General features: G+C 39.5%; 1 protein-coding gene across 4 annotated transcripts in view; it reads left to right on the top strand.

Annotated features, from left to right (window-relative positions):
- The first annotated feature begins 1,732 nt into the window (after positions 1-1,732).
- Positions 1,733-25,727, top strand: part of AP2A2 (adaptor related protein complex 2 subunit alpha 2) — a 52,125-nt gene continuing 28,130 nt past the window's right edge. For 3 of the 4 annotated variants that reach the window (XM_026059069.1, XM_026059067.1, XM_026059066.1), the window contains exons 1-2: positions 1,736-1,772; positions 13,785-13,853. In XM_026059069.1, coding sequence (XP_025914854.1) covers positions 1,751-1,772; positions 13,785-13,853 — 91 coding nt within the window. In that variant the 5' untranslated portion in view covers positions 1,736-1,750. Of the gene's footprint in view, positions 1,773-13,784; positions 13,854-25,727 lie in introns of all 4 variants that reach the window. The other variant, XM_026059068.1, reaches the window with a different exon arrangement.

Genomic DNA, 25,727 nt, shown 5'->3' with positions numbered 1-25,727 from the left:
CGTTGCGGCGGCCGAGGGAGGCCTCCGTGGCCTTCCTCCAAGGCTGCCGAGGGATTTCGGCCCGAAATGTCACTGACGGGAGGCAGGTCTCTGTGGCAGGGCGGCTGCGCGCAGGCCCCGCCGTGGATGCGTTTACGCTCGGCTCTAAGCTGGCTTTCAATTTTTTGCTTTGGTAGAAAGCAGCCCTTAGAAGCGGTTTGGTTAAAACTGGGGTGGAGGGTGGGGGGGCTCTCGGGGTAGGTGGGTGCCTGTGGAGAGGAAGGGAGATGTGTGGGGCGAAGAGGGGTGCTAATGGGGGGGGGGGCAAGGGTGTGTGTCCAGGAGGGGAAGCCCGAGTGCTCAGCTTCCCTTTCTTGACTCTGGGAGTCGCATGCGGTTTAATATTAATCCGAGTTAGGGACTGGCGTGCATGATGTGGCAAGAACTGCCTGGGGAAGGGCTAAGGTCACAGTAGTTGGTGTGGTGAAACGGCCTTATATTTTGTCTGTGTCTGCCTCATCTAGATAACTTAAGGCTCTTAAAAGCAGTAACAGCAAGGCTCCCCCTCTAGCAGATGGGAGTGGATTTGGGGACTGATTTATGCCAATCATGGTGATCTAACCAGGCTTGTTTTGGGATAACTAARCTGGCTTGGAAGACTCTACTTTATCTTCAGAGGGCTTCATGTTGATGTCTTCTGAATTAATCCAGGAGTAATATAAAAGGCTGGGGAGAAAGTGGTACTGATAAACTGAGACCAGTTAAACTAGGTTAGTGTAATTTCCTTAAACTAAATTCAGGTGATCTAGACTTTTAGACATGTAACCAGGGACCTCATGAGTAAAATTCAAGGTCCTTAATCTTCTTCAAGGCAAATGTTGTCTCAGAGGGTGGGTTTTTTTGTTTCTTAGGTGTGTTTTTTTTGGTCTGTTTGTTTTGGAGACTAGAGTTGTAGGTCTTTGAGGCTTTTTTCCTTCAGACTTCACTGTTATATTGTGTAGAAAAAGAATTACAAAATGTGTTATGTATCAGTTCAAGGTTACTTGAATGCTCTTGTGCTTTGGTAGACACAGCTATTTACTGAAGATCATCTAGTGCTCTACAACTCTATGCAAGCTGCATGTGTAACATAGTTTCACGTGGTATCATAACAGCAACAAGTTTTCAATGATATAACTCCCCAATAACTTTGATTGTTCTCACTCATTTACCTAGAAGTACAATGATTTTTTTTATGTGTCTTTATTTCTTGTAGTTGGAGAATGTTTCTCCACTCTTTGCCAATGGAATCCAATACAAGAGAAACACTCAAGCTCTTCTTAACCTAGATTTGTAGATATGGAATGAAAGTCTTGATGTAGTGGGATATAATAAACTAATTGCTCATTGCCTGTAGGCTTGCCAGTATGTAGCCAGTGCAGGAATGCTGATGGAACAACCACTTTTTATATTCAGCTTGGAAGAAGGAGCATCTCCTGCTCTGAGTAGCAAAGTGCAACTCACTTGTGAAACAAAGCATTAACCCTTTCATTAACAACTACAGCTATATCTAAATTGTTTTGTCCCTGTCTGGATACCTATTTGGAAGCTGTTATTACTTTCTTCATAATGAAGATGCAAAGTAATTACAGCTCCCAAATAGCTGTACCAGAGTTGGTAGTTTGCGCTAGTGTAGGGTATATTTAGCTTTCAAACAGCTGTTCAATGGCATTTGAATTTTTTTCTTTCAAGGGTGCTCCAAAGGTGTTGCCAACTAACCAGGCGCTGGTGGATGCTGAGTAAGATACTCAAATGTACTTAGTCATGCTCTCTAGAGATGCCGTGCTTTGCAAGCAGGGTTATTAGCTTAAGCTGCATCTTTCCCATTTTGAAGTGGGGATACTCAGTGACACACTGATGTACCTGCTAGCATCCTGAATTTTCTTAGCTTTGGCTTTGGGCTTGCATATCTTTCTGTAGTACTACTACCAATGTTTGAAGGTTGTGTGTTTGGTGGGGTTTTGTTTGTTTGTTTTTGGGGTTTTTTTTTAGTTTGCTTACAGCCCTTTCAGGCTATCATAAATAACAGCTGAAACACTGCTGGTTTTTGAAAGATCTTGCAAAGTTAATGGGTTTGTATTATAAATGTTGCTGAATAATAAGAATGAAGATATTGTTTGCCAAATGTGCTCAGGTGGGTGCACAGCATGTGCTTCCCATAACATAACCAACATACATAACCCAAGCTTTAAGGGATATTTAACTGTAGACTTCTTAGTTTTGGAAATACTTAACCTTCTTGCATCAAATCTTACTTCCTGGACATGTGTACCAACAATGTCTGCAGCACTAAACAATGTATCATTCACTTATGAATTTATAAAATTTGCTAATTTGGGAATCATACTGGTCTTGTCTGTCTCTTGTTACTGGCCCATCACAGGGCTTCAAATTAAGCAGATTTGGCAGCAATTTTCAGTGCTCACAATTCTAGCTGATGGTGAGTAAATGAACAGCTAACACTGCCAGTCTGTCTTTAACAGTTAATGGTAGGTTATCACTTCTGTGACTCAGGCATGTTTTTGGCACTTGGGGTATTTATAAACTTCTTGACTGTGTTGTAAACTTTTTGTTGAATGCTTTTATATCATGTGTGACTTAAATGCTTTGAATACAAGAATAACTTTCAACATGATTAAAGAAAGTTTACTTAAGAAAAGATCTGCAGAAGTGTATAAAGCTTTTGCTACAAGTAGTCTGCTGACTTTAAAATTGTAAAACGTGAGAAGCAAAAGAGCTTCTTATGCTTAATAACTTTGTTGGTCTAGTCTCTGTGAAACTCTAACATTGAGTGACTTTTTTCAAATGAAGTATTCACTTTTTATTTTTAATTTATCTTGAGCAAGTATAAAGTGAAATTTTAAAACCCAATAGTATAAGAAACTAAATTATCCAGCACTTCATGGTAGCTTTTCAGAGCCCTGTTTCAAGGCAACTTCCTGTTGTAGGTCCTGTATTTTTGCATATAGAGCTCCTGGTGGAGGTGGCAGAAAGAAGAATGATTAAGAAAAGTGAAAACAATGCTTTTAGATTCCTGACAACTTGCCAGTAGATAATATGGGCTTTTCTAGAAGCCTTGTTTGGCTAGATTGCTTTAACATGTGTGAAATAGCTTTTTGCTTATCTTTCCTAGACCCCAGAGAAGAGACTAGAAAGCTATAAATTGAAAGCTGAACTAATGCACTTAGTTAAGAGATGTAACTTGGCCCAATGAGACAACAGCAAGACGGGTCTATACTGTGAAATAAATTGTGGTGTAGAGATAGCAGACCTGGAAGGGTCATGTGGTCTATGAAGTGCTGTTCAGGTCTGAAAGAATCCTTGTCACTGCTTGGATACCTCATGAATTAACAAACCATACAAAAATTGGCATGTGTTAAACGTGAGCATATGAACTCTTGTAAGAAAACCTTATTCCTTAAAGTACGTTAAATCTATTTTCTCATCTGTGCTGGAGAGCTGCTGAAGTAGATTGACTTATGCAAGATGGTGCTTTATAAACTCCATAACCATCTTAGCTACAAAACAATTGGACTCATCCACTGGATTTGGGGTAGGGAGGGAGGGTTGGTAATGGCTTTATGTTCATCTGGTTCTCAGAGTCATCTGTCACCCAAACAGTTCTGTTGCAACAGCAGTATTGCATATTCACCCTAAAACCTGGGAAGACTTGTCTCTCTCTGATTTGGGGGAGGGGGAAATAGTTTTTATTACAGTATTAAGTGTACTACTTGTAACCCCATCCTCCACTGTAAAGTGAGGAAGCATCTGCTCTTGGTTGATGGAATATGCCTATGCAGAAGCCAAGCCTGCTGCTGCCACAGCTTTGAAGAAGACAACTCTTGCTTTCCCTCATTAGCTTAGATGACTGCCTTATGTTTTTAGTGGTACTTTAAAACTGGGCAGAGCAGGGAGGTTGCCTTTAGTCTATTCTCTGAATGTTTTTGTATCTGTTTGAAGATACTATTCCTGTTTCATTTTCCTCAGCCTATCTTCTTTTTAAAATAAACCCAACACATATTAAAATAATGTATCTCTTCTCTGAGCATTTAATGCATTAATTCTTCTTTGTACTAGGCAGGGGGGAGTGCTCAACCTCTTGAGGTGTTTGACTTCAGTAGCTTTACTTCACTGAATCTGGACCCATGCACAGGGTAAAGAGCATCAGGCTACAGAGAAACAAGTGCGTGGGGGGAATAAAAGTGCGCCAAATCATTCAGATTATGATCATCCTTTTGAGTGGGTAGTGGACATCAGAGGGGATTATGTGGGAGGGGCATGCATGTGATTTTAAATTACTAAATACTTACCTATTTGGAGGTATTTGTTCTTGGTGAGAGCAGTCACACAGTAAAACAAATTTCACATCGGGTGAGTTGAGCTAGCACAACTTGTTTTGGTGCTCTGCATCAGTGATGTGACTTTCAGCGTGGAGGTTACAGTTAATGCATTGCTCCTCTGAGATGTAGATTCTCCCATTTGGATGGGGCATGATCCTGAGGTAGGACTTGCATTACTTCTGTAGGAAAGTCCTCGACTGTTTGTGCATCTAAACGCTTGGAATACATGTGTCTCTGAAGAAATTTGAAGGCCGGGGGGGGGGAGGGGAGGGGATTGGTTTGCTGTCTTATTTCTGTGTCCACTTTTCCAATACAGCCATTTTTCTGTTGTCTTCTGACATAAGAAAACCCTGAGAAGGAAGTGCTCAGAGCTATAATAAGCAATAGTGAAAAAGTATTTGCATCACTTGTGTCTACTTGTAGAACAGTGATTTAAGAAGAACACAAGTGGCATGAGATTAATCTGAGGGGAATGTGTAAAACAAAACTAGTGTTCTGTGCAGCACTCATCTATCTATCTTTTGGTCCTTTCACTGAACTCTGAAGGGTTTCTTACGCTGTTGGATTTGTGCCCATTTGGCTGAAAAGGAGGGAAGAATAGGCAAAAATGATGGTAGATAGCTGAGAGGTAGTAAACAGCTAGGATCTTTCATGTGACATGCAACCTTCATTATGTCATTGGAATAATAAAATGTATCTACTGGATTTGAAATACTTTGAATAAAGACTGCCCATCAGGACTGGTAACAAGTTTAAGGATTGCTGCAGAGAATGTGACATTACTTGCATCAATTCCTGTGTCTTTATGAATGTGCTTGGATAGGGTTTTTTCATAAGGTCCCTGAAGTAGTCCCATATGGAAGTGTCAGATAAACTAGAAGACTTTGGGCAAGCCCCAAACTGTTCTTCTATTGTTTGAACCTGAACGAAGGTGAAAAAGAGCACACAGTGAYTTATACTACATCAGTGCAAATATTGCCACACCCGCTTGAAGAGAAAGTGTAACTGTGTAGTGTGAACACACTGTTTGAGGAAATAACTAGTTAAATGTTTATTCCTCAAGGAAAGAGGAAGAGCTGCTTTATGTAATAGCCTAATGTACTTCTGCTTTTATATATATTCTTAACTTAAAGCTTCTTTTGAAAAAGAGCCAATATCCTTTCATCAACTAAACTGTAAAATAGGTGTTCCAGTTGTCATAAAGTTACTCAGATATGAGCTTCCAGTAAGCTTTCTCTTCATGTGGGGATCTAGTCTTAATTAATGCTAGACCCTACTACCTACTTACTCCTGAAACAAACTCTTTCACAGATTTGAGCTGCAGTGTGTTTTTTGTATTTTTTTTGTTAATTTGTGGTGCTTAATTAGAAAAAAAATCCATGGTAACATTTACAATGACTAAGCTCACATTAGAGTACTGCAATTAGAGTATTTGAATTGTGATGATGGGATGTGGAAGCTGGTGTGTGCTCTTTTGCATTTATTTCCCCTTCCTTTAGGGAACAAGGAGTTAATGGGATACTAGATTACAGTAAAGCCTATGACTCCCTGCTGTTTCATGAGAAGTCTCCTTATAGGGGAAAACCACTGGGAGCATGCTGGAGAAAAGTCAGTTCCGTGGATAGCGGTTCACTTCGTAGTGCACGTTTTCAAATATGCAGTGTGATGAGTTCCTAGATGTGATCAATAGGTCACTGAAGTTTTCCATTGTAGTAATGGATATGTAATCACGACAGGATGTCCAGAAGCACAACAAGCTTGAGCTGCCTTTGTGCCTTTAAAGATCCCCTCCATTTTTTGAGGGAGGGTGGAAGGAACACGGAGCAGTGCTCAGAGTCTGGAGCTGCTGTCTTTTAAGAAGTATGGCCTTGAATCGCACTGATTGTGAAACTACATCAATGTATCTTGCTGAAGGGAAGCTAGTAGTGCTTGGACTGTGGTGTCCCTCCCACCTAATTGACCAATTGGCTTAGATATTTCTGATGTAGATGCTAATGAAAGCCTAAAAACACAAGGAAAAACTGTGTTTGGAAAACAGTGACATGTTTTTACCTCTGGTATGTTATCTAACACCTCTAAGGAAAATACCTAACAGTATCTTTAATATGGAGAGTTTCTACTTCAAGTAAGAACTCCTACACTTTTCCCAAGTAGAGATTCCTAACCACTACAGAACTCGGAGGAGAAGCTGCTGCTCTTAGCATTGGCAATATTTATAGTACTGCTTTCTTAAACAGAAAACTGAATAGAATTGTCATATGTCTCAAAGGCCTGTTCGATAACTGAATGTGAACAGAAAGGCATGTTCTGTTAGACAAATGGCAGTGCCACAAATAGTCACTGCCACTACTACTTGCCTTCAAGAAGACTCGCAGAATGCTGGCAAGCTTTCTCATGCTCATATACCTTCTTACCCAACGGGCTTTATAGTGTGTGTTTGGGTTTTTTTTTTCTTCTTCACACTAGTGATGGCACATCTTTAATCATTGGGTCATCAAATGCCCTGCCTCTTACCCAGGGCAACTGAGGCTAAGAGGTAACACAATGAAACAGTTCTGCCTTATGCACAAACTAAAAATAAATGCATTAGCAGGTGGTTTCAATTATGTTGTTTGCTGACCATAAGCAAATTGGAGCTGGATGGGTAGTGGGAGTATCTAAACTATTGTAAAGGGTGGTTTTTTGTTTTGGGGTGGTTTTTTTTTTTGCTTTAAATGTTGCCAGTACAGCAATCTTTGTTAAGACTCGCATATAAAAATGTATTTTTCAGTGTTTGTGTGGAGACCTCCTTAGAACAACTGCCTCCCTGTTCCTTTGGGAAATAAATGTGTCGACTTTGTCAGAAGTGTACTAGACTGTAGATTTTTGTATGTATGAAAGCAAATTAGCAACCCTAAGGAGACTTTTGCTCCATTATAACAGTTCCTCCCATCCAGATGCTTCTGTGCAATTTACTCAAAGCTTATCAGAGCGAGTCCTAACAATACTGAAGTTGTTACTTGTATCGTGGATAAAGTATTGACTTAAACCCCAGCATTAGACTCCCCCCTCCCCCCTTAAACTAAGACTCTTTGGAAGTGATAATTAATGGGCAGTGCTCCCAGTCTGTTAACTAAGATTTCAGTGTTTTTCCTGTCTGCTAGTAACCRACAGCACAGTAAGGATAACAGCTCCTAATTTTGTGGCCTATTTGAGTGACCTACCTGGCAAGAGGACTAGGGAGAGAAACTGATTAAGTCGAAGGAAGGCCTGAATCCTGGGAGAGAACTGAGATAATCCAAATTAGGAGGGTCTTCTGGACAGCTGAAGTCTCTTTGAGACTTGAGTAACCCAAGCTTTAAAGGTCATGCAAGAGCTCAATAATGAGCTAGGGGCTTGGTTGATCTTCTGGTATCATCCAGCTTTTGCTTCAGAAATGGCACTTCAGACCCTACTTAATGTTCCATCCTCGCAGGAATCTGAACTGTGAAGATGAGGTTGGGGGAGATAAGTAACTACTTAAGCCAGACCAGATAACTGTTTTCCTACTGCATAAGGTAAAACAGTGAGTTTACAGCCTAGCTCACTTGATTCAGTAGCTAGAGCCTTTGGGTCTACTGCCATTATATGGCATCTGACAGGCAAACTGGCTTTCATCTCAGATGTCTGCATACTGCGAGGATGGATGACAGCAATCAACTTCTTAATCAATAGTCTTGTAGCATTTCTACTTAATTGGCGTGGATGCCCTTTGTGCTTCAAACCTGGCTTAAGGCAGTTTACACTTAGTGCGGGAACAAGCTAATCCTGCTGGAGTAGATGACCATCTAAATGAGCCACAAGCAGCCCACTATTTCTACCCTTGAAACATTCAGTTAATCTTGCAGCTCTTCTGCCAAGTTACTGTCATGTACATCTGTTCATTTGAAGACAGTATTTCAGATTGTCAACATATCCCTTTTCTGTAACTTCTGTTTTCTTGTTCTTATGTAGATTTTAATGCAAAGTTACTAACTTGGTTAAGGTGGTGTTATTCATGTAGTATTGAAGCTCTGACTACAGACTGGATTACTAGGAGATTAAGAACAGTAACCCTTTATTCTTCCAAAGAGCTGGATGACTTGTGATACTCAGTACTCTGTTAAACAAGATGGTAATCAAAGATAAAAGTACACTGCAGGCTACCTCACATAATGAAGACAGTAGGTAGCACAGTGGATAGTCTGGCAAACTGCCAAATATGAATTAACCGACTGCTAAGTACCTCAGACAGTGCTGTGGCTGGGTATCTGTTTGCTCAGGTATTCATCCTGGATAAGATCAACAGCACTGCTGTGTACTGTTTGTTGCTTTACAGCTGTAGTGTATGTCTTATCATCCACAAAATAGCCAGCCAAGACTTACTCTTGCAATCACCTCTTTTAACCTCTTGTTACAAACATTTAATCAGTCTTATTAAACTGGAAGAGCCTGAATAAGTGAAAGTGAGAAGGATGCATGGCCTAAACTGATGTGGGATATGAAAATCTTAGTATCTGTATGTACTCTGGTTTAAATGCTGTACTAACCATCAGTTTGTATACATGATGTAACTTTTATTAAGCCTCTCCAAGCTGAATAGCTTGGCTACAGTAGATCTTTTTCAAACAAGGGCTCTGATAATTTCTTTAAACGGGAAGCTGCCTTACAGCCTGGAAATGAGACAGATGAAGCAATTGCCTTGCCAAGCTTGAAACGTAGGCCTCTAGTTCTGTAGCACAACTTCTCAGCTGTCATCAACAGTGCTCTTATCTTCCTTTCTGACCAGCCTTAAGGGTGCTTAAGTATTTTAGTAGTAGTAAAATAAATGTGCTTGTAGAAATTCTTCAGCAAGTGCTAACATGGCCAAGTAATGTGAAGAAAACTTGCCGGTTAAACGCTTTCTCAAACAGGCTGCTGCTTGATGGGACAGAAAACTTAGCTAAAACTGATATGTCTCTTGGTTGGTTGATTTGTTCTTTCCCTTCCCCTGTATATGGAACAGTGTGAAGCCACCTGTTTCTGGGAGGCTTTATCTCACTTCGTCATCTTCTAATGCAAACAATAATGAGTTAGAAGTCTAAATATGATTACCATGCAACGCTACTGCTGGAGTTCTAGGAAATCAGCTAACTCAAGAGTTAGAATTAAGCTGGAGTATCCTGAGCATTGTTATGTGGCTGCCCTCAGTGGCACTAACCCTTGGTGTGCTAGTACTGCTCTAGAACTGCGGTTTCAGGCATGTGTATACTGTAGTTGGTGATAGTGCGGCCTCCGCTCTTCCTCAAGTGCTTGCATTAGCTTAGATGCTGACATTGAGAGAATCTTTTGCCTGACTTCAGAATGGATATGGAAATGAATTCATTAGCTTAAACTTTAATTGGGCCATTTTAGCTGAACTTTACTGGTACAAAGGGTTGCATAATAGGGGGGGTTAACTGAAAAAAGCAGTTACTCAGTTTTCTCCATTTAAACTAATGAGGAATAGCTAGCAAATTATACTAATTTGCCAAGCATCATCCTGGCTCATTCTAGACAAGTCTCCAGCCTATTAAATGAAATTCCGAAGATATTTCAATAGCTGCTTTATTAATATCAAGATGCTTGCTTTATGGATAAAATCGATGTAGTAAGGAGACAATTTTAGGGCTTGACCACAAATCCAAATTGGTTTTCCAATATGTGGAATTGCATTTGTATCACCAGGTAGTTGCTACTGTATTTGTTTTGTCAAAGTTGAGATGAGATTATGTAGTGCAGAACAACTTGATGGAATTATTAAGAACAGGCTTTTGTTTTATGTTAACATGCTACAAGTCTTGGACTTCATAGCTGTGCTAATKTTCAGAGAAACTAAAACTTCAGACCTGAGGTTACTGTTTATTATGGGTATTCTAGTCAACTTGGTGTTACAGCTGTGTGCATTGGGAGGGGAGGGGGGTGATGATTGTTTTGCTGAGGCTGCAATCCATTTCTGCCAAAGGGTGCTGACTTCACAAATTCCTAAAGTATTTCAGCAAAGCTTCCCTTTAATGCTCAGTTGCTTCTAAAAACTATGTTCTTTGTTTCCTAAGCAAGCAACTGATGATGTGTGAGTCTAATGGGTAAAAATGCTGCTAGAAAGGCTTGGAGAGAGGAGAAGGTGTCTTTGGGCTTAAAAAAAAAAAAACTTTAAGGCGTTGGTTCCATCTTAGATTAAGAAAGCTGGCTAAGATTTACTGTACTTGTCTTGTTTTCCCCTTTCCTACCTGCCCCCCCATTTTTAACTTCAGTGATTATTGCCACACTTACTGAGGTTAGAGAAACAGTTGCTAATAAATTCAGAGTGCATATTGCAACCCTTTGCTTACAGACAGAGGAACTTTAAGATGTAAAGCAAGGACCTAGCTTCCCAACTAGCTAGTTAAATATCATACTCGGTTTAGTGACATCCCAGTCTTAGGTCAGTGTTCTCTGACCATTTGCCTAAAGGAAACATGAAATCTCTGGGCTCAATATTAACCCATTAAAGTATGAGTTATGTGCCCTTCCATTTGAAAAGGAAAAAGCATTAGTAGTTTCAGTTGAAATTTAAACTTTATCCTCCAGTTTCTGGTAATACTGGGACAAGTTAATTGCTGAAAATGAAACTAAAGGAGGTGTTTTTAGGTCTTTAAAAGAGGTTTTCTTATTGAAGATAGCTTATCAATCTTGAACTTCTTATTTATTTACATATCACTTTGGCATATGTTACTTACTGCAGCCCTCTGTTCATAGAGGGCATGGACCCAGGAGCAAAAGACTTGCTTTAGTCTAGTAGTCAATTCTTAATGATAACAAGCATCTTAAACATAACACTTAATCTCCAGCATGTGCACAGGACAAATAATCTGATTGAGACATCTAAAATCTGTAGTGGAAGACACTTCAAGCTTTAAACTTTCCCTGCTGTTGTGAATAGCACTACTGCTTTAAAATCAACTTATTTTAGTTTGGCCATGTTTAATTTGAAGAAAAACCCTAATATATTCCATGAAATATTGGTGGAAAATTGGTTAAACCCGGTGATCTGAACAGATGCCTCTTAAGAATGGAGGAAACTATACTGTAGTCTTTAGCCTTGTCAGTCCAGGAATGAATAGGAGTTTCTTGGCTGAATTAAAATTAAGGATATACCTCCAGCTCTGCCTGAAAACTAAGATGCACATAGATAGAAACTATGATTTATGGTTCAGAATAGGTATTGGGAATTCTTGAGCTCTGAAAAGGCCTAAATTCTTAAAAATGGTAAGTGGACAAATAACTGAAAGTAAATAGCCTTTTCTTCAGGGTCGGGTGTATTGTTTCTTTTTGTTTCTCCAGTGTGTGTGGAGCGGGGGTTGCAATGTGGAGTGCCTGCCAAGGTTCCTTGCACTTTGGTATTTTGAGCAGTGTCCCTTAAAACAGTGTTGTAGAAACACTAGTGTAGCAGCTATTGCTGCTAAAATGACAAGGCAAACCTCTATAGTTGCTGCTATTCTGTGCCTAACTTGTTTTTGTTTGTGTAGTGTACTTATCTTGCCACATGCCTGTACTCTTATTACCATTATTGTAGACCATTGCAGAATTATAGACTATTATTATATTATGGTATTATTATATATAGAAAACCAATTGTTTGCTTCATCATAGGCAAAAGTCACTTTCAGAAGGGCTTAACTTTGAGTTTTTTCAGTCTAAATCAAGAATTGAGAAAAGCTGTTTTAAATTGTATTTGGCCTGGGATTCCCTTAAACTTTAATGTGTTTGCTATTTTTAACCTGTCTTGAGGCTCTTGCTTCCTTGAGTTACTTGGTTGTCTTTCATCTGCCCTGCTGCCACATCATCTTAGAAATGGGGAAGGGATGGGAAATAGTTATTGGGTGGCATACAAGGCTTTGCCATATACCTCCTGCCACTTGCAAATGAAGAAGGATGTTTAAAAGCCATCAGCTGTGAGTTGTTGCTTTCCTTGCATGGAAGGAAGGTGTGAGTTGGAGGTGTTGTAGAACTGCTGACTGGTCCTGATCTGTTCTTCAGGTTTTGTCATGTACCTTTCCCTCACTAACATGGCTGCATTTTATGACTAGGTATCCGGCTGTGCCTAAGGGCAGTGAGACAGTATTTGGCAGGCTGGGAACTTAGGTCTGTAACAGCCTACTGAAGTGGAGGAGAGGGATATGTGAAAGCAGGCATCTGATCCCTCCACTGATGAAGTTGGTCCGCTTTCACGCAGGGCAAGAAAACTTATTCACAAGCTTCTAGCCAAATATAAGTGATGGAGGTAGGGGAAGCAGTTTGTTTCTGCTGCTAGCTGAGGCTTTTTAGAAAGTACTGGAAAGTCTGAGTATGTATTGGTCTGAATTTGCAGCACTGCTAGATGACTGGTTCTGTATTGCTAAAATGGGTTTCACTTATTTCAAGCAGTTATATGTGATTCCTGGGTTAGATATTTCATCCTAACATGCTCACTGAGATGGGAGGTAACTGACCCAGACCACTGTAGCTTCTGAAACTGCAGAAACCAAGATGCTGAGGAGTAGTAAGCTTCTTGGGTAATACTCGCACTGTCCAAACCGAAGTGAGTTTACYATCGTCTCAGTTTAAAATGTGGCTCACTTCTCTGAATACCTAACTTGAGTTGGCACCAGAAAAACCAATACTTACTTTTGGAAGCAAAAGTTGATATGAAATACAAGTTGTGCTGAGAGCGTAGTATGTTTTCTAATAAGATGTGAATGCATACGTTTCTGGTTTTGCAAGCGACTTTTTTGGAGCATATGGAAAGTCTTGTTAACTTTAGCATGTATCCCTTCTGTCCAAGGTTTTTCAGTCTTTTGGATGTTTATGGGTTTACTGCTTTTCCTTTTTAATGTCTGTTAAGAACTTAGGCTTTTTTTTCTTTGCTATTAAACCAAATGACCATTCAGTAGAGGGGGGGAAAAAAACTTGCTGTGTTATTCCTCAGCTTGTTAAGAACACAAGTTGTTTGTTTAGATGATTTTGCTTATCTTAAAGAAAGGGAATCTTCCTGAGCAATTAAGAGGACTGACAACCTGGTAACCAAATCAAAAGTGAAATTCAAAACTTTTTTTCTTGCCAGTTTAAGAAATAGAGAAGATCTATTACTAGACTTTCACACTTTAAAAGCATCTCAGCTTAATTGTATGAGGTTTTGGTAGCTGTCTAAAGTTTGCAGGTCGAACTTAAAACAGGGAAGTCCTCTTAGTGTCTCAGTTCCATCCTTAAGCAATGCTTAAGTTACCTGTGTGATGGTTCCATTCATCTAGTCTTAATGCTGCTTTGGGAAGGGAGAGGAACAATTCCTCCTAATGCTTGTGTGTTCATCCAATATGGTTGGGTGGAAAGAAACTTGGGCCAGTAGAGAGCTGTTTGAAACGCCATATCCTGATATATGTTCTTTGATTTCAGGCAAAAGCAAAGAAGCAGAGATAAAGAGAATAAACAAAGAACTAGCAAACATTCGCTCAAAATTTAAAGGTAAGTGACTTGACCATTCTAAAAACTGTACTGCTTGCTTTCTTTGTGACGCTTTCTCCTATTCCATGGGGGATTTGTTTTGTTTTTACATGTYTGGATTTTTTTTGTCAACTGTTGTGGCAAGCAAAAAGCTAGAGGAGGCTGTTTGAATAACTGTTGAAAATAGACTATTAACTGCAGGACTTCTTGACAGTCCTGTGGTGCTTGGCCATAATGGAAGGAAATGCCCTTCTCTATCAAAGAACTGAGCTACCGTTCACAAACTCTGCATTTTCTAATGCTTTGCCACCCAACCTTGTGACTACTCAGCCTGTACCTGTGGAAGGCTATGAATTAAAGAAACGTGATTATCCTTAGCAAAACCAAATCTGTTTGAAACCCCCTACACATGGTTGTACACACGTGCTCACTCGTGTGCTTTCTTTCTTTCTCCCTCACTTTTGGGGAATTAATGTGTTAAGTAGTCTTCTAGTGGAATTAAGGTGAAAACATATAGCTTATGAGCCCTTGAGGCTGTAGGTCTTGACCATTTCAATAAGCAACAGCAATACAAACTGTATAAAACAAAGAATATGCAGTGACTTTTCACCAGGATGGAGTCATTGAGGCAGCAGTTAAGCAACAAATGATAATGCTCATACAGTAACTGTATTCCAAGTGGTTTAGTTGTATATGTGGCTTTATGGGCTTTTTGTTAAGCTTCTGAGGAGTAGCTGAGATGTTTTTGAACAGAGTTCCATCAGTAATGCCTATGGTAAAATAAGCTTTCTGTTTAAATAGATATAGGACTATGTAGCTAGATAACGTGTTGCAGTGTGGAGGTGATGTATGGGGCTTAAAACTTACTATCTTCAGAGTAAACTTGTTTACCTTAATTTTCTATCCTGCCTCGTAGGCTGGTGTTTCTCATAGGAATATTTATTGCTTTTACAAAGCCTGAAATAACTTTCCTGAACTTCTTAGTCATCTGTTGATGTTCTTTTTCTGTGCAGTGTATCTCTTGAGGGCATGCTGCAATGTGAAATTTGTTGAAAGAGGAAGTAATGTGAAACTTCACTTCTCAAACATATTCAAAAACTTCTTTAAACTGTTTTAAACTAAATTCAGCCCCTTTGCCTGGAAGGAATATTTAATCTGTCTAATATAGATTGTACTTGGAAACTAAATTGCTTTATTTAAAAAATCTATGACTTTATGCTTAAACATTGACTTGGAAATGAAGGTCACTTTGAACATACAGCCAGAATTAACAAAAATGACTTTTACTCTTGTATTCAAGTTTCCATTAGACCCTTGAACTATGTGCTGGTCACTCGGTGTGCATGCATACTCTGTACTTGAAGGTAATGTCTACTTGGTCATTGCAACTGAACAATGACATAAGTTTTAGACTTGGAGTGGGCGAGGGAATAGGCCTTAGAACAGACTGTGCAAAGCATGCCAAATCTGCCAAAACACCAGTGTTTGGTGGAACCTTTGCAATGAAAAGGAAGTGAAAAACAATGTGACAGCATAGGAAGATGCTGAAATGAAAGTGGGGTTTTTGTTTTGCTCTTTTTCCCTAGAAAAATAGCCATGCAAAAAAACTTCCTCAGTTATCTTATGGCTGAAGCTACCCATCTGGATCAAGTATACTGAAGTTTGTAAAATAAAAATGTTAGCACAGAGGGATGTGAATGCTTCTAATTTTAGAAAGAWTTTCTTAACTTTCCTGAAGTGTCCTATACTCTAGTCAACTTATCACCTCCAGGCTTTCGTTGACACTTAAGAGTTTTTACAAGTCTCTAAATGGGGGCTCCTGACCCTTTGTCAGTGCTAGCCTTTCTGGCTTGCTCAGAGTTGGATTTGTTCTTGGATTCAGGAGCTAAATTTGCTTTGACGTCACTCAGACAATGAGAATCGTGAGCTTTGTTTAACCTACATCTCTTTAGAAGAGCATGCTTTTTGTGGCATGTAGAACAGGAGAAATCACCTGGTTGTGAAGGGCAAGACTTGTGTGCAGGAGAGATCTGGGGAAGCTGAAGTTGCCTTTTCCAAGAAGAGGTAAAGGTACTTCAACAGCAGAGCAGAAATAGAGATAATGTGTGTTGGCAGACTGCTCTAAAATCAATTTTCTGAAAAAAGAAAGCTGATGTAAGTTTTTCTTTTTGCCCAAACTTTTGCTGCTTTTGCAGCAGGTATAATTGAAGCTGAAGAGAACAAGCATGTTAAGTTTGTTTTAAAAATTAGGTTGACTTAAAGTAGAAACAGCTGAATGAAGGAGTTTCACTTAAGGAGTATTCTACATAAAACTGAGGAGGCAGTTGTCTGTATTTCTAGTCTTGTGACTGTCAAACTTGATCCTCCTTGAATAAGGACTCAAACAAGTAACACAAAGCACAACCAGTTATAGCGCTAGTGCTGGGTAACTTGTTTGTTAGCACTCATATACCATTTGTGTTCAGCATAAGCCACGCTGATAATCTGAAACTTACTGAATTGCCGATATTTGACTTGATTATGTCGAGCTTGTATCTCGAGGTGTCTGTCCTGTTGACGTGCTTGATGCATTACAGAGGAGGAGAGCGTGAAATCATTGTTGGAACTTCTTCAACTTTTAGCACTTCAAGATGTTTGCTGATATGCCAAACTTCCTTAAGGGACTCCTGGTCAAGACCTGGTCTTATATGTGCCTTCCAGTGCATTTATGAAGATACTACTTTCGGTTTCATCAGAGGAGCACACACTGCATCCCTAACATAAGAGTGAATGCTGATCTGACTACTCCTTTGATTATATTGCAAGCTTCCCTGGACTGCAGTAAAACTGGAGTCATTTTTCTTGTTAAGTGGCCTTGCATGCAACAAAGGCGACAAAGCCCACCTGAAGGTGAAAAGTACTGATTCATGCTGTGGCTTAATGTGTTCCACGCTTATGGGGCATAGTTTTCATATTTTTGTACCATTCTTTGAAAATGGTTCATGTAATGCTGTAACTTAATTTATCTCATATAACTGTATAATCAGCTAGTTATCTGCTCATTTGAAGTTCTAGGTTTACCTCTGAACCTAGGCGTTCTAGGATTTTTTTTTTGAAGTTCCCATCAAGAAAGCTCTACTCGAATGCTTTCTCTGACTTTGGATTGTTTGTTCCTCTAAAGTTCCTAGCAGTTGTTTTGCCTCTGTGCTTGGTATTTTTCTTTCCCGAAGGGCTGACTTTACATAACACAGAGGTGGACACTGTGTTAGCTAAATTGGGTGATGCTAATAAAGGGAGCTTCTCTGCATGTTCAGTTTTTGTCTGATAGCTGCCTTGCCTGGAGGGCACTAACTATTCCTCCAAGTGGAAGAATATAGCTTAGGTCTAGTACATGGAGCAATCACTTCTGTTGAAGGCATCTTACCTGTCTCCTACTGGCTGAAAAACTTCTCTTTTTATGATAGCTTGGGATAAATTCCTGCTTTGTTCACTTGTTCTACTTGCTCCATGAGCTGCCTTGACACTTGGATGTCAAGGCCTAGTGTGCTGAGCCTTTGATCTTTAAACTTCTTTGCTATGGACATAATTGTCAGAGGGTGAATTACAACCTCTCCAGTTAGCACTTTTGCATTATGACTGAAATGTCGTATTGGAATTAGCCTGTCCTTGCCTCTTTGTTCTTTTCTTTCCAGGACTTTCCAACTGTAATTGGGAGCAGAATAAAAATCTGTCTATTCTATTTCTGTAGTCTTTCTTCAAGGATCTAAAAGTTAATGCTCTTATAATAAACTCATCTAGGCTCCCCTTACAATACAAAGTGAGAAATTGAAAAGGAATAATCTTCCAGGGTGACTTAAAGAGACACAGGATGCCTGTATGGATCCTAAAAAAAAAATAACTTCTATTTGGTAAATTTTTTTAAAGACAACTACAATTAAGGGAACTGTTCCTTATCTGGGATAATTCAAGAACTTCTTTATAAGGAAAGCCTTTTTCATGGGGGAACAAAATCAGAGTTCTGGAGTTTATATTGTAGCAAGTAAGGGATCAGGAAAGTGGGGGCAGAGGAAAGCCCAGTACTGATCTTAAGGTGCCTAAAATTAAAGGAGGTGATTTTACAGAATCCAGACAACTTAAGAGCAATAGAGTTTCAAATATTATCTGTAAATAGTTAGTGCACATCCTTACTGGCTTGTAGGCTGCTTAGCAGCTCTTGCTAACAGAGCAAAACTATCCTTTCAGATATTTAGCAGCATGTAAAAGCCAGAGGAACATGTGATTCTCCCTAAATAGTACATTTTGTTATCAGAATTTCATAGGCAAGACAAGCTAGTTAGATTAGTCTCAGTGTGCGGAGACTTTCTCTCTCTTTTTAACAGTTTAAATACAGTCAGCTTTTCTCATAATATTAATTTGGCAGTTCATGGCTCAGTTTTTGGTAATGATTTTGTTGTTCTACTTTTTTTTTAAGTTCAGGTGGCTCCTTTGCTTCTGAAGATGTAACATACATGAGTCTGTAGTCTGACTTATTTTGTACTCCATCAGAAACTCCCACCCAACCTGTTACAGCTGGCCTGAACCAATTAAGGTGTTGAACAAATTCTAAATTTCCTTGCCTCCATTGGCAAGCTGCTCTTCCTGAGTCTCAGATTTCTGTATTATGGTGCTCTGATTCTCCCTTGGCTGTTTGAACGTTTATTTGGCAATCTGGAAGATTCGGCCTCAAAGACTGTCTGTTTTCTGTTGGTCTGTATTTGTAAAACTACTTGCTGTCAGACAGCAGCTTTATTTACTGTCAGCTGTTGCTAAAGTAGGTTTTCTGCAGCTAATTTTTTTTACTTAGTAGTTTAGAAAGGACAGATTCTGTAGAAAGCATCATGCAACTTTACCTGTAGGTATCTTAACGGTTATTCTGCCTGCGTCCTTCCATTGTCAAGAACAGCTTGAGGTTCATGCCTAGCCACAAATCTTACTGCAGTCTCACTACCAAATAAATCTAGTGTTTTCAACAACTTGACTTCAAGCTCCAACACTTTTTTTTTTAAACCTTGGCTTGGTTGATGGGCAAACTTTACTGTGTTTAAGTAACTTAATTGTTTATTTGCATTTCTCACTAATGAGAGAGGAATTTGTTRTCAAACTAATGTCATCAAACTCTACCTCAGTTTGAAGTGAGGGGCTGTAAACTTTAAATGTGAAAATCCAAATTATGGAAGCTTCCACAAGCTAGGGCTCCTGCAGAACCTCACTGCCTACTGCATGTTCTTGCCTCCTTGAAGTGTGAAGGAGGTTCTTTTGGACCTGGTTGCCTCCCTGTTGGAGTTATCACATTCATGACAGCATGTTTAACTAATTGCAGAAAAGTTCCTAATGGCTCAGACTGTTTAAGTTCTGACTTGCAGGGATACAGTCCAGTTCTTACTGGGTGCTTGTAGTCAGATCCTGTTAAACCATACTCTTCAGATAGTAGTTAGTATCTCACGTTCTGTGTACTAGCCCAACTCCTGACCCTTGCACCTGACTCGGAAAAGCTCTAATCGTATGTACCTGCAAATTTAAATGGGGCAGATGGATTTAAACCTGTTAACCATAGGAAAGCTAAGCATTCTAAGAAAAAGATGGCTTACATGTTTCTCATAACACAAAGGAAACTCCATCCACACCCACTACTCTGCATGCTTCTGTAAGCTTGCAAGAGAACTATAGAAATAAGTGAACTGGTGAATTGTGTGCTGCAGCAGTCAACAAAGCCTAAAAAAAAAAAACCTTTCTGAGTGCTTTTACTAGTAAAGTGCAGTAAGTAGTATGAGGGCATCACAGTGACAAGGAATTCAGTATTTGTCAAAATAGGTCATCCTTTGAGTCTTGCCCTGTGAAAGGTGTGCAAACATGTATTTAAAAGGCTTCTATTATCACCCCTAAAAGGCTACCTAACACGGTAGAACTAGTCTTCTCTGTTCTTTTACATGAATATCTCTAAAACTGTGTAAGCCAGTATGCTATGAACTGTAGGGAAACTTGGCAGTATTGAAGCTCTTAGCTCACTAAGCTGTCATAGTAGGCTTCTCTGGTTAACCTAGGTAGTTCTGTAGCTGTGTTGTATAACTGAATATTCATAGGTTAAACACTGCTGATGGTGCAGTTCATAAAAACTTGCTAGTTCTGTTGCTAAGTGTTTTGCAAGGTATTTCATGGCTTAAATACAAAAACTTTTAAAAAATGCCTGTATATCCAGTTAATTCTGCTTCTGTGATTAATCATGATGCAGGGGAGAAATGATCATAGGAAGCTTCAGCTGTGTACAACCATGAAACAGGCAATGATAATGGAGTTACTTTCAGTAGAAGTAATGTAACAACTTCATCTTGAGTACCTTGCGTGTAGCACACTCTTATTCAGAATTATTTAAATCTGCTTAAATGTAAATTTTGCTGTGCTCGACCCATAACCTGAGTTAAGCATCTTCTGACTAAACCTTCCCATAAGTTGTTCTTGCTTTTATTACATAGTATGTATGGATTTCGGGTGAAAGTCCTCACTTAACTGTGAGGGCAATAAGTTGATGTACTTTGAAGGAAAATATAAATACTGTGAGCTAGAAAAAGCAGAGTTTAAAGGCCACAAACAGTTACACAAGCTGTCTAGAGCGTGGGGAGCTGATAGTGGTTTATCTGTCCTCTGCAGAAGCTCTGTATGGGCTGTGTGGGGCTTCCTTGCAGAAGGGCAATGTAGGAATACATAGATCTTAGTGATGCATTTTACTTCTAAGTGGAGAATGTTCAATTTAACCCAGTTCCTTTTTATGTAGCTCTGACTTTTTTTGAAGTTGTGTGGGGTTTTGTGTTTTTTTTTAAATTTGTTTGGGTTCTTAAGTCAGATGTTTGATCATGAATTTGAGATTGAGTCCCTTGCTAACTAATTATGGGAAATAGTGGGGCCCTGTGTTAATTACTGTCTGAAGATTTGGCTGTTGGACTGGCTGTGTGCCCATAGTTGGGGAAAGATGCAACTATAAGAAGCAAGGTTGGTAGTTATACCTCTTGTCACAAACATGTTCTTGCTTGAGAACCCGACGTAAGAGACTGGTATACCATCGTTTCCTTCCTTTGGGCCTTTACACCCTTTTAGTGTGCTCTGTTGCAATACCTAGGCCCAAACCCAATGTGGCTCCCAAGAGGTATTCTGATACTCTTACAGACAAAGGTTAAGTATTTCTTGTTTTGTTTTGTCAGACCAGTCTTTCGGAGGTGGATAACAGGCCTGTTACCCACATCATGTTTGAGGGTAACATCCTATTTACCCTTATACCTAGCAGGCTGGGATGGGGTTGCAAATCTCTGGAAAGGCCATACTTTTCTTGAACTGGTGGAACAAGGTGGAACCGGTGGACTTGTATATTCCTTCTGAGCTAGAGTACAGAAGCCAGATCCTACTTAAAGTGGCTTTATCTGTTGTTCTAGCATGAGGAAGCCCTATCACTGAGGTCAGTGTCCTTGACTGTTGCTTTAAATACTTCTGCACAAACTGAGACAAGATGCATATAGCAGGAAGAAAAAGGAAAACTACGCCAGTGTAATACAACAGAAGTCACAGAGCTAAGAATTAAGCCCAGGAAAAATATACCTTTTGTTTTACATCTTTAGACTATAAGCTGTGTGGTTTGGGGTTTTTTTGTTTGTTTTTTTGTGGGTTTTTCCCCTCCCATTCGGAGGGCCAGACTTCTAGTTTGGCTCAAGAGTATTGATTTATAAGTGAGACCTTCTGGCTTCTTGAGGAAAACTAGATGGTGTATTGATTTGTTACTCAATTTTGATCCCTCAAAGCAATGAAGTTGTACACAAAACTATATACTGATTCTGTAAACAGTGGAGCTCTTGTTTTCTCCTTGATGCAGGCTTCTTGTTTTTTCCAGATCTGGTGCAAGAACCTAGTTTTGTTCTGGTTAGTTGATAGGTTTTTCTCCTTCAAGTAGCTGCTGCATTTAAGACATGCTAGTGTATCTTAGCAATTTTTAGTGGTGCAAGAGAAAAAAMCCTATGTCAACAAATAATGTCTGCTTGTTTGCCTCTGGCTCACTTGTTTTGCCAAGCTCGAGCAAGTCTCCTCTTATCCCAAACTACATACAGTAACCCATTGTAAGAAGCTCCAGAATACGCCTCTAAATACCTCTTTTAAACAGAAGTTGTGCGACAGTGAATTGCTCTTACAGTATGGCAGGAAAGCAGAGTCTTCCACTGCTTATATTTAAAATTGGTCCGATGTTTTAGTTGGCAGATGACTGTCAGGTTGTCTTCTGTTTGTCTGAAGAAATGTGTGAAAGCAAAGCATCTCTTCACTGACAAAGCAAACTACTGGAAGCAGAACCAGTCTTTGAACATCAGCCGAGTTGTAGGGCTGCTCTAGTAATACTCTGTTTTGGCGGTGGTAGTGTGGTAACTAAATAATAACTTATGGACTTGTATTGGTTTTCAGCCACAAGTCTTCAATCTTTCAGTTAGAGGGCTTGGACTGAATTGCGCTTTTATGGAAAAGACTATTCTTGTCATGCCTTAAAGATGTAGATAGCCGTAAAAAGGCAATTGGGTATTTTTTTTGGCCTCTAAGCTATGAGTAGGCCTGCTGTTAGAGTATTGTACTGGACTGCTATGCCAACTGCATGAATATAGGTCAGTGGCTAAAACTATACAACTTAAGTAACCTAGGAAGGAAGCACTCAATGCAAAGAAACACTTAAGGATACTGTCCATTCTACTGCAGTTTTAAAAGCTAAGATATATCTAGTCTTTGAGGTAGCAGTCAACTATGTGGATGCTGGTGAGGCTAGACTCTATCTAGTTGGTAGCAGGCTGTGCAACAGGGTGGGTTTTTAAGAGTACTCAATTGGATTAAAAAGTGATGCTTTTTAACTCATGGACCGAATTAGAGACAGAAGGCTCTGCTTGGAAAATGAAGAGTTCGGTAATGTTCATGCTTTATTTCTTCCTCTTTGGAAGGCTGCCTGAAAGAGATTCTGGTGTAAATTCCTGTGGTGTTTACAGAGCTCTAATCAARCAAAACCCAAATCTGTGGTAGATAAGAGATGCACAGAAATGTGGAAGCAATATTTCTGTTCTAATTCATAAAAGTACCATTTGCTGATCAGCTGCTAGTAGTCTCTTTGCCCTCCCCCACCCCTCTAAAAAAGGCTGGCAGGCTTTCCAGGGAAAGGAAGTAGTCTTCGATGTGCTCGTTGTGCTTTAAAAGCTGCTGACATGTTCTCTGGATCCTTCCTGTTTCTGTTGACTTGATGTGCAGTGTTTGAAAATGTTCACAAAAGCATTTGAAAATGTGCGGAGTTAAGAAAAGTAATTGTGTATTGCAATAAAGGCTGCATAGAATAAGCAAAATCTCCTGTTCTTGTTGTCAAGATGTTTTCTTGGGACTGGGGGAAGCTGTATTTTATTTATTTATTTTTGAAAGCACATACTTAAGTGATAAGACTTGTTATAACATTTCAAATAGAACCTTGTATAAATGCTGCTTGGGAGGGAGTGGAATGAATTAGTTAAACTTGAAACTTCCATAACAAACTGAAAGCAAGGCTGCTTCAGAACACAGTTGAAATTAGAAATGTCCAGTGAGACCTTTGTTACTGTAAAGCTGTCTTTTCAAATTAGACAGCTAAATAAATGATATACATATTCTGTTATCCTGTTTTGTATATGTGCTATTATTGCTGAGAACTAAAAGTTTTTAAGAGAGCTAGTGGCTGTCACTTGGCTTAGTTTGTAAGCTTGCCTGTTAATGAGAACCTTCAGTTTGCCATCCTGCAGGAAAAAAGCAGCTTATTTCTTCTCCATCATGACCTAGCAAAGAACAGTACTGTAAAATCAGTACCTGAAACATTCTTTCCTTAGGACAGAAAAAAATACTTCAAAGCATCTGCTTTCAAAAGCCTCTGTCCCTTGTATAACAGAACTGGCAATGTGCTTCGAGCTTGGTTGTATGGTGTAGTTTCTATCAAAGATGCTTCAGATACCAGTATTGTGCGAGTTCAGATTAGCAAGGTCCTTAGATCTTAGGTATCTTGTAAGGATATAAAGCTTTAAATATCTAGGCCCTGATTCTGGGAGGGGAAAAAAGAAGTGCCAAACTATGACAAATGCTTTCTTGTGAAAGTCAATGCAGTTCAGAGCATACATAGTTTCATCTGCTCATGTTCTTCATTAAGCAATTGGGTTGCTCTAGTCTATACTCACTGTTCCCTTGTGATTTCAGGAAGTCAGCAGCTGAGCAATTCAGGAAAACAGGAGAAGCCAGTCTATACATGTGAATTCTGTGTATCAGCTGGCTGTTGTGCACTGTCAGGCAGCAACACTTTAATCTCAGTCCCCTGGAAACACCACTCTTGGGGACTCTGGCTTTCTTGCTTATCCTAAGGTAGATGTAAAGCTACTTTCTGACAGCTTTTGATGCATCTGCCTACCTCTCTTCTGAGAGAAGCAACCAGTGATATTAATGATGCTAAACATGATAGCAGGTCCTCAACTGCATAGATCTTGGCTCCTAGAAGAACCTAGACTAACCTGGATCCAGCTTTAGTGTCCCCTTCTGTGAATCTTAATAAAATTTGATAAAGGTATTCAGCATAACCCATTCCTTTAATCAGTGACCCCAAAACAGCTGGCTTGTCACTAGTTGTCACTTTTCTCACTGATTCTTTTTCTCCTTCCAGTTCTTAAGGAGACAGATTGCTAAAGAGCTGTTAGAAACCTTAAGTTAACAACTAAAAAATGTTAACTCATGCATGCTCGCTTGCTCTCTCTCTTGCTCTCTATCTTGTGTCTTATTTTTTTGCCTCTTCTAAGCAAAGGAGGTATTTTTGATCTGCATGAATTTGTACGCCTACGATGGTGGGATGGGAAGGAAGCATCTGCTGTTGAATTCCATTTTCCTGGGAAGATAGTATAACATGAAGTACTACTTTCCCCTGTATAATTGCAGAGGGCTTTCTTCCTTTGTTTCTCAAGCCATAGTTTGAAGACCACAGTGGATAAACAGACATGGCTGAACATACCTTGCATATTTTTCCCTTTGGTTGTACTGCTTCCAAAGAAGAAAAAATGGATTTTTCCTAATCTGAATGTCTTACCCTGGTTCTGCTAATGTTAATTCATATATCCAATAAAACAGACTCTGGATTCTTTTTGCTACTGACTCATCAGGAAAATCGCCTTATGTCAGCAAACTGAAAGAAAACTGGTTTTAGGCAGTCTTATGCAGAGATGGCTGTTGTCAGCATATCCTGTGTAGCAGGACTTGACCAGCATGCTTCCTTAGTAACACTGCTTCCCATATCCACACAAAATATTTGAGTGGCACGTCCTGGCTTCTGCAGTATGGATCTGAAGGTTGCTTTTACCTTAAAGTTGTTTTTATGCTGTGCAAAGCTTCTTTTTGTTGGCAACTGCTGTCTATGCCAGTTAAATATGTATATATTTTAATCAAGATCAACTACTGTCTAAAGACTTGGATTTTGAAAGGTATCACTGTCTATATTAAATCTCTGAAATAATGTGCTTAAATTTGGTCCTTCTGTTAAAATCCCTATCTGTCATGCATGTGGAAAAATGGCAGCTTGAAGTCTTGAGGGTCAAAAGAGAAAACAACCTCCTAAAACACTGACGTAATTGCAGCCTATAGGCATAAAATTTTCTCTGCTTCAGTGTGCCGGTACACTTTCTCCTAATTCACTAACATTACAGGACTTAACATGCAGCCAGATGCATTGAAGTTAGTCTTCATTCCTTCAAAAACTTAAGTTTAACTTACAGTGGTGGCGTTTCTCTTGTTTAGATTTCACACTAAATTAACTGTATCAATAGGAGCTGTAGATGCTTGTGTTGTGGGAAGTCTATTCTGCTTCTCTGCCTGTGG

This window comes from Apteryx rowi, unplaced genomic scaffold, assembly GCF_003343035.1.
Source record: "Apteryx rowi isolate R43461 unplaced genomic scaffold, aptRow1 scaffold_152, whole genome shotgun sequence".
In the NCBI taxonomy this organism is placed as follows: Eukaryota; Metazoa; Chordata; class Aves; order Apterygiformes; family Apterygidae; genus Apteryx; species Apteryx rowi.
This window is presented reverse-complemented; position numbering and strand designations above follow the sequence as displayed.